The 12,667-nt window shown below is 35.6% G+C and overlaps 1 protein-coding gene across 6 annotated transcripts in view; it reads right to left on the bottom strand.

Moving 5' to 3' along the window:
* LOC311171436 (UDP-glucuronosyltransferase 2B31-like) overlaps positions 1-8,609 on the bottom strand; it is a gene marked incomplete at both ends in the record, with an annotated part of 48,817 nt that extends 40,208 nt beyond the window's left edge. For 2 of the 6 annotated variants that reach the window (XM_084234277.1, XM_084234279.1), the window contains one exon: positions 8,274-8,609. In XM_084234277.1, the coding sequence (XP_084090403.1) occupies positions 8,274-8,609 (336 nt within the window). Of the gene's footprint in view, positions 1-1,059; positions 1,192-5,784; positions 5,934-7,885 lie in introns of all 6 variants that reach the window. The other 4 variants (XM_084234276.1, XM_084234281.1, XM_084234278.1 and 1 more) reach the window with 4 other exon arrangements.
* Between the last annotated feature and the right edge of the window lie 4,058 nt (positions 8,610-12,667).

Genomic DNA, 12,667 nt, shown 5'->3' with positions numbered 1-12,667 from the left:
GTTATTTCTGCTTTCAGTTTGGAAATTCTTAAATGGAGAAAAGAGGAGCCTGCTGGCTATATTAAATAACAGCAGAGATGGTGAAATAAACCAAAATTGTGAAATATTAAATTTTTTTTTTTTACTGGTTGTTAATATATCAGTGAGGCCTACATGGCATCAACAACATTGATTAACATGAGACCTATAACTCAGGATTTCCACCGCTATTAACAGTGATTCTGATTTTGGAATTCCCCAGCCAAACTCTTAACTTGCATTATACTTTACAAGTGTTTTACATAGTTTTGCTATGCATTTTTAAAGCAACTTCAGATTCTGGCAAAAATTTAGCTCAGGCACTAAGTAGAAGTTGTTCCAGTAGAAAACTAACAATACTCCACAGAGACACAGAGAATGAGGTGTGTTCTATAAAATGGAAAGGAAATTACTTGTATGTCTCACGAGTAGATGTACCATTTTTCCTGCCCAGGTGATGTAGGGTTCACCTTATAATATCCTCTTCATATTCTTAGTCACTGTGTCTGGCTAGAGTATATGTGGAAATAGCTTGTGAAGCCTGGCCATTGTTCATCTGAATAGTACCATGACCAGTACCCCAAACAGGCTAGTTCCAAAAGTTTTAGGGGAAAGATGCCTGAATTACTGAGAAGCCCAAATTGCATGATGCCTTCAAACTTTATTGCTTTTCTGCTTCAGGTTGCAGTTAAAATTTAATCCTTTCTGATAACATCGGTTATGTACCCTGCACTCAGAATTCTTGCAAAAGTAACAAATGACAGTGTAGAATTTCTGTTTCCAATATCTTCACACAATACCATTATAATAGCAAATCTTCACTCTGTGCCTCTTACCTACATTTAATTTCAATCCTAACAGTAATGCCACATGAAACATACTTCTTACTGTGTTAACACCTGCCATGTATATTTTGGTTTGAGCTTATGTCAGCAAGAAAGCAGAGTTATCTTCATAATTTACCATTCATGCATAAATCCACATCCACTGCAGAGTTAATGGTCACATTTAGTTGTCCAATATTAAGATACTTTATCTAACCTTTTGTGGAATCTGGGCCAGGGCCGATGCAATTGCATTCGCTCTTTCTTCTGGCATGTTACAGACCATTGAGCCCAGAGTAAACACCACAATACCATTTTCTCCAGAGCTCTGTGCAAACTCTTCCATTTCCTGTGAAGGAAAAATTTGCTGCATCACAAAAGAGCAACAGCACAGCAACCGTACTAGAAGGATTGCTCAAATAGCTAAGGAGAGACCATCATGGACTTTAGGAATTACTAGAACAGTGCCTTTTACAAAAAGCGGCAAAGTATAAATAACATAACATTTACTTTTTGATAATATCTAAGATTTTAGTTTAGTGGTGTAAGTATATTCCCATGGTTGTACAATCTGCAGACATTTTTCCTCTTGCAAAACTGAAATTCTCTAGCCATTACATAATAGATCTCCCTTTGACCCTTTACCAGCCGCTGGTAACCATCACTGTACTCTTTTTCTATGGATTTGTTTCCTCTAGAGTTCATATAATTGGAATCATTTAAGTAATTGTCATATTGTAAATGGCCCATTTCACTCAGCATTGTATGCTCAAAGTTCATAGAACCTTGTGTGTGAACAGCATTATGTTTGTTGACTCAGGACTTTGTATACTTGGGTTGTTTCCACTGACTGCTGTGAATAGAGTTGCTATGAGGATGGATGTGCAGCAACCTAATCGAGATCTTGCTTTGAATTAAGTACTTTGATGTATACCCAAAAGTGGCGTTGCTGGGCCATATGGTAGTTCTATTTTCAGTTTGGAGGAACCCTCACTTGTTATTACTAGTACGAGTAATTTATGAGGGGCAGCACACAGCAGTGAAGAGGATAAGCTGTTAGTCAATATAGACCCAGGCTCTTCATTCACACCATTAGAATTGCTAATGTAGATTCTGGAAAGAAGACACACAGCAAGATATTAACTCTGTAATTCCTTATCAATATCAGTGAACTAATCACTTGTATTTATTCTAAATTCATTTCCTAGGGAATTAGTTTATTTGGATTTTTGATATTTTATTTCCCTATATGAGCAATAAGAATGTTAATTATATGCATGACTGTATATGTCTTTCTGTCCTATATCCCTTCAATCTTTTCCATAAATTTTGTCATATTTTCCCCAATACTGCACCACAATAATTTCTTTTCTTTTTTTTTGTTTTTTGTTTAAATATTTATTTGTTTATTTATTTATACAAGAACTGGGGTACAGGCCAGATGTGCGGGAGGGTGAGAGGATTCACCAGAGCCAGAGGGGGGAACAGAACAGGCAGACTGATGAAGTACACTGCTGAGGGGAGCAGCAGGCATGACAGGAGAGGTCTGCTACACCATGTGGGACCCTCGCTGGCCACCCAGGATTGAACCATCGCTGCAGAGGCTGCTGACAGCTTCACAGTGCGCCACTCAATCCCCTGTGCTACGAGGGGAGGCCCCTAAATAATTTCTTAATGTTTGACCATTAGTAACTGCAAATATTCAGAACTCTGGTTTTCCAAGAAATAATCATTGAGAGTCTTGTGTATCATCCAGAATGATATATGTAAAGTTATCATCCAAGTGTCTGTATTAACCAGTCTTTTTTACTTATAACACCTTTACTCTGAATTCATATTGTAAAGTTGATGTGTCATTAGAATGTGTAGTGTGTAACTAGCTGTAAGTAACTCTCCTCATTCCACTGGAAGTACATTAATGACAGTGTGAGAGTTACAGAAAGTCTGAAAAAAAGAAGGGAATGGAGTTATCACACGTCAGGACTTCAAACTATACTACAAAGCCATAATCATCAAAAATGCATGGTATTGGAACAAGAACAGACACACAGACCAACGGAATCAAATAGAAAATCCAAAAACAAACCCACAGATTTATGGTCAACTAATCTTTGACAAAGGAGCAAAGAATATGCATTGGAGCAAAGAAAGTTTGTTCAATAAATGGTGCTGGGAAAACTGGGTCGCTACATGCAAAAGAATGAAGCTTGACTACTACCTCACACCATACACAAAAACCAACTCAAAATGGATTAAAGAACTAGACATAAGACCTGAAACCATAAAATATATAGAAGGAAATATAGGCGAAACACTACGTGATATGCACATCAAAGACATCTTTACAGACACATCACCCAAAGCAGTGATAGTAAGGCAAAGATACACAGCTGGGACTACATCAAATTAAAGAACTTCTGCACAGCAAAAGAGACAATAACCAAAACAAAGAGAAACCCCACCGACTGGGAGAACATTTTTGCACACAAACTAACATTAAAGGAATGATCACAAAAATCTGCAAAGAGATGATGACACTCAACAAAAACAAAGAAAATAATCCAGTCAAAAAATGGGCAGAAGTGCTAAAAAGAAACTTCACCCAAGAGGAAATGCAAATGGCCAAAAGGCATATGAAAAAATGTTCAACATCACTTGTAATCAGGGAAATGCAAATCAAAACTACAATGAGACACCATCTTACACCAGTGAGAATGGCACATATTAAAAAATCTAGCAACAACAAATGTTGGCGAGGTTGTGGAGAAAAAGGAACTCTTCTGCACTGTTGGTGGGAGTGCAAACTGGTCCAACCACTACGGAGAGCTGTGTGGAGATTTCTGGACCTACTAAACATAGAGCTTCCATATGATCCAGCAATTCCACTCCTAGGTATTTACCCAAATGACACAGAAACAGTAATTTCAAAGGGTACCTGCACCCCTGTGTTTATAGCAGCACTATTTACAAAGCTAAGCTATGGAAACAACCCAAATGCTCAAAATAGATGACTGGATCAAGAAGATGTGGTACATATACACCATGTAATATTATTCAGCAGTCAAAAAAGATAAACACATGCAGTTTGCAGCAACATGGATGGAGCTAGAAGGGATCATGCTCAGCGAAATAAGTCAGAAAAAGAAAATACCGGATGGTCTCACTCATAGCAGGAATTTAGAAAACTTAAATAGGAGATCAGGAAAAAGACTAATCAATACAAAGTAAAAATCAAAATCAAGAAGCAACTATAAACCAGAGACACACTACGGTGGAGGGGAGAAGGGATGGAGGGGATAGGAAGGACTAGTGTCGAAGTAAGGGGGGGTGCAATTGTATGGGGAATATAACCAAAATGAAAAGCATACATTGTGCAAAGATGAAAAAAGATGTAAGAATTATATAAAATAAGGTATTTAAATTAATAAATTAATAATATTAATTTTATATATTAAATTAATAATAAAAAATTAATATAAAAAAGAGCAAGGGGGAAAGGAAATAACTAATGGTGTGGGAAAATGGACAGCAATATGCAGAAGAATGAATCCATGCCAATATCTTAGGCCATATACAAAATTTCATTCAAGATAGTAAATATATAAGAAATGAAACCATATGATACATAGAAAACAAACAAATTATAATCTCTCTGACATTGACCTCAGTGATGTCTTTATGGATTTGTCTCCTATAACAAAGGACTCAAAAAAGAATATTAACAAATGGACTATATAGATCTAAAATCTTCTATGGCAAAATGAAAAAGAAAACCATTATTATATTCAAGCTATTTGTAAACTATATATCAGACAAGGGATTGATGTCCTAAACATAACTGACTCAAACAAAAAAAAGGACACAACTTGATTAAAAAAGGACAGCAAATTGAGCGTCTCCTATGTGGAAGAATCCTTACTGAATTTTGCAAAAAAAAACAAACCATGAATGGCACCTTTCTAAGCTTAAGGAGGTCTCAATTTGAAGGAGGAGGTAACATATTCCTATGTAAGTATCAAGTAAGAGTCAGTTTAACAAAGATAAAACTTGCAATTACAGATGTTCTTTAATCAGCATTCATGAATGGGCTGGAGTGCATACACACAAACACACACACACACACAAATTCTCATTTGTGAAGTGATGAATGTGTTAATTAGCACATAAGGGAAACCTCTTACAATATATATGTAAGCTAAGTAATAATGGTTTATACTTTAAAAGTCTTACAGTTTTACATATACTTCATACCACAATAAAGTTGAAAAATGAAGTTTTGTTGAAGGAAAATTATACATCAGGCTCTAGAGCGTATGAAAGATTCTTTACATAGTTAATATTTGTAATTCAATTTGGTGAGAGTATAAGCCTTGAATATTATCGTCATTTTATGTTGCTACTCAAGCAAACAGGATGTCGAAAAGTTCATAAAATTATTTCGTAAAGGATGTTTGTTTTTAAATTTTGCCTGAAATGATATCAATTTAGAATGTATTAGCTTTTGTTTTCCTTCATAAAGAATATCATCTTTACGCTAACATATTTCTTTTTCAATTTTATACTAAGGGCAGTTTTCAGATACTAGATGGTAGAAATTATCCAGTGTTGAACAAAAATGCAGAATTGATGGTCTTTCTTATATATGCAGTGTGCCTTTTCTCTGTGCTTATTTTGTCAGCCATCGTTCTGTAAGTCTTGGACAAGATTTTGTACAGACTTGTGGTGTGGCAAGAAAGACCTGTTTAGTAGGTGCTCTAAGATGTCAATCTCTTGAATATCAAATGAGCAGTTGCTACAGTGACAGCGGGAAATAAAATAGGGTTGGCTGCAAATATTGTTGGGATGGAAATTTTTCTTTTTCAGGAGTGATGTTCCTTGTAATATCAAATATTAGTGAAGAGCTTCAAAGCAAGAAAAAGCAAAACAAAGTGTACCAGTTTACCTTAGGCAGGGGTTTGGCAGGTTTGCAGTGGAGTCCTCCAACAAACTCAAAATTTGGTAAGAATGGGCGAGGAAACTCAAAATCCCAGTAGGTTCGAATGAGCCACATTTCAGCTTTCCCCATGGTCTCAGCTAATGTAGTGGGTCTCCCTGGAAGGGAAATAAACAAAGGTAAAGGAAATGAGTATATTTTAATTTAAATACCTGGTAAGTTTCTGAAAGGGGCTTGGAATGGTGTAGACAAAGACGTGAAACTGTTTGTGGTCTGATAATACCAGTATATGTACCATGTGTGTAGTATAGGAAAGCTACATATGATAAAAATTTAATATATAAAAATGTACTTGTTATGCCTATGTAAATATGTATAGATTACATATAAGCTTAAGATACTTTTGTGCAAAATAAATGGACACTGTTATTTTATATGTATTCTATTTAACAAACTTATATAAGGTCAATTAAATGGTCAAGGGCCTAGAAAGTCTGTGCCCCTGAATGTGTCCATCAGCAAGTACAGGATTTCATAGGGGCCTTACTTCTCCCAGAGGAATTCAGGTTGCTTCACCCTCTGGCAAGACTGAGTGGAGGTCCTTCCAAAGACATACAGAGAGTTATGAACCTTTTTATGCATTTCTCAAATACACTGTCAAGGTGTATATGTTGATATATCAGGACCATTTTTGGTGCACTCTTTTTGGGATTTTTGTTTCTGGATAAATGGATTTTGTTGTTGGAACAATTTGTATGTCAACACTTTTATCTCTCGTATTACATTAGCACATTCATGAGCACAAATGATTACTCAACCTAAATAAACATGGAATTAAGCTTGCAGTTGTTTAATTTGTAAAGCTGCATATGTAGCAGAGGTAAAATGTACTTTATTATTTGAGCTCCATATCGATTAACAAATGGAAGCACTTTTCCTTGTAAGTTGAGTTTCTACAGTTAGAAACATTTTTCCTTGAATCAGTTTTCCCTATTAAGCTGTTCATTTTGATTTATTGTACTTACTACTGTATTTGGCTCATGTTAGAATTTTAATGACATTTTTCAAAGAATTAATGATAACAGCAAATCAAAACTGGAAATTTTTAAGATATATGGAAAAATAAGTGGTGATCTTAATATTGTTCACTGTCTTCGATGAGAAGCACAGTTCTCAAAAAGGCTAGAAACTTCTATCTCCTTGCCACAGCCAGATTTTAAGCTTTCGATGGGATGATTTGTAAGCACCTAGAATGTGTAGTAATTGCAAAAATTCAAATTATAGGCCTGAGTTTTTGATAGTGCCACTATTTCTTTATTGTTAAAAACAGTTCTCCAGAATATATGGGAAAAGAGCTGATTTTTCATATAAATAGACTGAGAAAAAAATCAGAAGAAACAGTCTCTTCTATACTCCATGGAATGCTTGCCAGAAATATGTAACATCTACTGTCTGTTTTGATTAGTTAATAAAATTTCTAATGTCTTTCTCTATGATGAATAATAGTGTATTTCATGAATATGTAGGATAAAAAGGTACAACATAGAGGATTTTTATTAGTAGTGAAACTACTTTGTATTTTATAATAAAGGTCAATACATATTATTAGAAGTTGTCAAAATCCATAGTATGTACAACACCATTACAGAGGAAGGTGAAGTTTAAATGATGTGGTGTATAGGATTATCAGCTGTAAAAGTGAACCACTTCTCTTGAAATGTTGATAATGGGGAACTACTCATCAATGCATGCAGAGATTATATGCAAAATGTGCAATCAATATTGCTGTGGACTTAAAAATTCTGTTTAAAATGAGCAAGGTTTCAAAGAGATAAGCAAGACTGGATATGATATGGCAAGAAATACTCAGTATTTAGTTTGAGTTTCTTGAATCCCTTAGGTGTCTTACAATAATCATGGAACACAGGGTTCCAATTTATCCTGTAATATAAACTTTTCCATAATAGTTTTGAGATTGAGTGATCATTCTTATTAACAATCATCACTTCACTCATAATGGACAAATCCCTTTGACCATATAATTATAAAAATTACCTTCCAAGATACTGGAAGGTAACACATAACTCTACCAACTAAAAACATGACTTACCCAGTATTTCACTGTAAAACTCATTCCACTTCCTGTGATTTATTGTTTGGAACCAAAAGTCAAAGTAGAGCATATATATCATATTTTTTACTCTTTCCATGAATGTCATTTGATCACTTAATTCTGACAAAACAACAGGTGCATAGGAAGGTGGGATTGGAAGTTTTCCAACATGCTTTTCAAATTCATATCCAGGTGTGAAGCGTAGAGTATACACAAAAGGTACTCTAAGCATCTCTGCCAGCAGATCACCACAGGGTCCTACAGGATCTGCAAGAATGAGATCAAATCTTGATTCTTGGAGTTTTTTCATTAGTTTCTTGTTCTTGACTGCATCTGCACAAAACTGTTGAATAACATCAAAATAACTCCAAAGGATATTTTGTACTTTTGCAAAGTATGACCAAAAGGAGTCTTTAGGCAGATCATATATCCAAGCATCCAGTATAGCTTTGAAAGCACTTTCAAAATCATTTTTAGAGATAGATGTAGGAAAAATCTCAAATTTAATGGCAGATGGTTGGTTGGGATCAATAAGAATGGAAGCTGAAGATGTCAGAACAACCACTTCGTGACCTCTCTCAACAAGTTCATCCAGGATTGTTTTTATATTCATCCAATGGCTGTATTCAGTGGGCCACACCAGCACCTTTCCACAACTCCCAGAGCTAAAGTAACAAGCCAGTTGAAGCAGAAGGAGAGCTGAAGTCCATTTCATAGACATTCTGGTGAAATGTGAAGCTGCTTTTAAAATTGTTTTCTCCTTTTGGCATTGCTCACATTTATATGCTGGAGAAATCAACCAGAAAGTTAAACTATAACTGCCACACTCAAAGTCATCATATGTTAACAATCAGGCTATTGGAGTGGCATGTGAAGAAAGCAAAAGCACATGACCTTGTTCGTAGACAAATAGGTCCAATTTCTCTAGTTAATGACCTTATAAGTGTAAATCACCTAAAATACACAGTATATTTTAGAAGCGTATCAAGAACAATGGAAAGGGAGTGATGACTGGCTGCCTTCTGCTGCCAGAAGAAATAAAGAGAAAACTCTTGTGCAACCAATTCCAATTGACTTGGAATCATTGTTTAAGAGATAGTTTTGTTTGGTTTTATAAAAGCTTTCTTAATATTTAATTCTAATACCACTTATTTGCTGATTTAAAATGTAGAATTCAGTCCTTTGTAGTATATGCAGAGAATTTTGCAGCTTCCATGATATTAAATTCAGAGAATTTTATCATTCCGAAAAGAAGCCTTTATGCCTTGGCTGGATCTGCCTAATTTCTGTGTCTCTCCTATTCTAGCCAAGAATCATGTGGTTTTGTCTCTATAGATTTGCGTGATCTGAACAATTTCTCTAAATGGTATCACGCAGGGCCTCCCTGGTGGCGCAGGCCTTGAGCGCCACACTGTGAAGCAGTCCGCAGCCTCTGCAGTGTGTGTTGGATCCCGGCCCGCCATCGAGGGTCCCACGTGGCGAGGCCGACCCCTCCTGTGTCGCCCGCTGCTCCCCTCAGCAGTGTATGTCTTCAGTCTGCCTGTTCTATTCCTGCTCTGTGTCCGGTGAATCCTCTCACCCTCCCGTGCATCTGGCCTGTACCCAGGTTCTTGTATAAAAATAAATAATCTAAAAAAAACCCAAAAACATTAAATGGAATCATGCAATATATGTTCTTTTGACAAGATAACCTATTAGCTTGGATCATATACAATGTTGCAACTCAATGTTACCTAAAAATAAACAAACAAATAAATAAATAAATGTCTGTTATGAAATTTCAGAGAATATTAGCTTTTTTTGGTGCTTCTTAACAGTTGCTTTCACATTGGAATTTAGTTATCCATAAATACTTCTTAAGAGGAGAGGCAATGTAGGGTAAATTTATTATAAATGAAACATTTATAATGATATAACCATTTATTTATTTAAATTACCTTGTAGTTTTTATTACTAAGTTGTAATACTTCTTTATTTGTCCTAGATAGAAGTTCCTTAACGGGGCATCCCCTGGTGGCCCAGGCGGTTGAGCACCACACTGTGAATCTGCCCACAGCCTCTGCAGTGGTGGTTCCATCCCGCCCTGACGCGATGGTCCCACATGGTGCAGCAGACCCCTCCTGTCTCACCCACTGCTCCCCTCAACAGTGTATTCCGTCAGTCTGCCTGTTCTGTTCCCTGCTCTGTCTCTGGTGAATCCTATATGCTCCCGCATATGTGGCCTGTACCCCAGTTCTTGTATAAATAAATAAATATAATCTTTAAAAAAAGAAGTTCTTTAATGATTTCTATTTGTGGGTTTTCTTTACTTTCTTGATGTGTTTTATTGTCATTTGTAAGAAAGCTTTGCCTCTCAATGTCACTAGCGTTGCTAAAACTTTCTTAAGGGAAGTATATCATTTCAGCTGATACAGTTACGTACTTTATCCATTTTTTAGTTAATTTTGGGTTATGGTTGAACAGCAGTGTTCAAAATTGTTCTTGCCTGTGGATATCCAGTTGTCTCCGAGCACCATTTTTTGCAAAGACAATGCTTTTCCTAATGAATTGCTTTGTACTCTTGTCAAAAAAAAAAAAAAAAAAAAGAATCCATTGATCATAAGACTGATTTCTAGACTCTCAGTAGTATTTAAAATTGATCTGTATGTATTTACACATTTTGTTCCCACCAAATACATTCATTGATTTGAAGTTGGTTTACAACCTTGAATTCGTTTAGGGGCTATTGATTCAAGCATCTTCAAATAGATGTTTTCACACCATTCCCTCCACCATAGACCAAACAATCCTGTTGATATAATATGTTCCATTGGACTCCCTACCTTCCAGTTTCACTTCCCTCCATACTCCCTTTCTGGTTGTTTCAGTTTTGCAGTCAGATGGCAAGAGTTTGTTATTGGCTTTGTTTTGTGTTATTCTTCATTTCATTTCTGTATGTTACACTTATAAATGAAACCATCTGCACTTGTCTTTCTCCTGAATCATTTTACTTAGGATTAGGATTATCCTGCTTAGTTCCATCCAAATTGTCACAAATGGCGAAAAATCATTTTGTAATAGCTGATTCAAATTCTGTTGTTTAAGGAAAAGTGGACAAAACTCTCAAGAACAGGGCTTCAGAGATGTTTTGGGGGATTTGTCTACAAAGTCAAGGAAAACAAAGCAAATGTGAAAGAAGGAATTACATCAAACTAAAAGTAACAGAAACTATCAGTAAAACATAATGATACCATACTGAAAGGGAGAAAATATTTGCATGCCATATATCTGAAAAAGGACTAATATTCCAAAGTACGTAAACCACTCCTGCAACTCAATAAAAAGAAAACAATTAACCCAATCCCAAAAAGGGCAGAGAGTTAATTTGCCATTTCTCCAAAGAAGACACAGAAACAGTAAACAGATACATGAAAAATGCTCTTCATTGTTATCATCAGGGAAATGAAAATTAAAATCACACTAGGATACCATCTCACACTTGTGAGAGTGGTCCATAAAAAAATACCAGAAACAACAAGTGAGGAAGAGGATGTGAATTTAAAAAAAAAAAAAAAAAGGAACTCTCATATACAGTTGGTGGAGATGTAGACAGATCCCCCACCTATGGAAAACAACGTGGAGGTTTCTCACTGTATTAAAGTAAGATCTGGTGGTTTCACTACCAGGTAAACTCTTTTCACAGACAGATATGTAATGATAAAATGCCCTTAAGAAAGTTTTAGTAAATCCCAGGGGCATTGAGAGGCAAAGCTTTCTTACAAATGACAATAAAGCCCATGGACATTTGACTAATAATGATATTCCATTCATTGAGCATAGAATCCTACCATTTTGGGTGCCTTATTTCTCTTTCATCAATTCCTTTGAGTTCTTAGTATGCAATTACTTTACTCTGTTAAGCTTTTTCTCTCATATTTTATTCTTTTTTGATGGAGCTGCAAGTGAAACTGCTTTGTTAATTTTTCTTTCTGATTGTTTGTTACTATTGTGTAGAAACAACAAAATTTTGCATATTGGTTTTGACTCAGGCAACTACACTGAATTCATCAATATTTCCTAAAAGCTTTTTATGAATCAGATCATGTTATCTAAAAATCATGACAGATTTACTTCCCCCTGCCAACTTGAATGACTTTGCATTTTTTCCTTGCCTCAATGCTCTGGTTGTGACTTGTAATAACACATTGAATAAAAGTGGCAAGAGAGCATTCTTTTATCGTTCTTCTTCTTAAAAGAAGTTTTCAGTTTTTCACTTTGACTGTGTCCTGCCGTATGACCTTAATTTTGCCACTTTATTGAGAGTGTTTAATCAAGTAGATGTTGAGCTATATCAGGTAATTTTTCTGCACCTAATGAGGTGATCATATGGTTTTTATACATCCATTTGTTGATGGAATATAACATGTTGACTTATTTGCAGATGTTGAGCCATACTTCATCCCTGGAATAACTCCCAGTTGATCATGCTATTTTTAATGTAACTTGTTGGCATTTTCTTTTCGGATATTTCCATCTTTATTCATCAACGACATAGCCTATCATTTCCTCTTTTTGTGGTATCTTTATCTGGTTTTAGTATCAGGGTCATTCTGGTCTCATAAGAAAAGTGTGAGTAGGTTGCTCTAATGTTTGGGAGAATTCACCAGTGAAACTACCTGGCCCTGGACATTGGCTTTTGTGGAGGATTTGTTTACTACTTCGATTTTATTACTAGTATCTGTAAGTTCAGTTTTTTAAAATTACTTGATTAATCAGTTTTGGTTGCTGTGTGAGGTGGGT

The sequence above is a fragment of the Talpa europaea genome (assembly GCF_964194135.1).
Source record: "Talpa europaea genome assembly, chromosome: 5".
Classification (NCBI taxonomy): Eukaryota; Metazoa; Chordata; class Mammalia; order Eulipotyphla; family Talpidae; genus Talpa; species Talpa europaea.
Note: the sequence above shows the minus strand (reverse complement) of the source record. Positions and strands in the feature narration are given on the sequence as shown.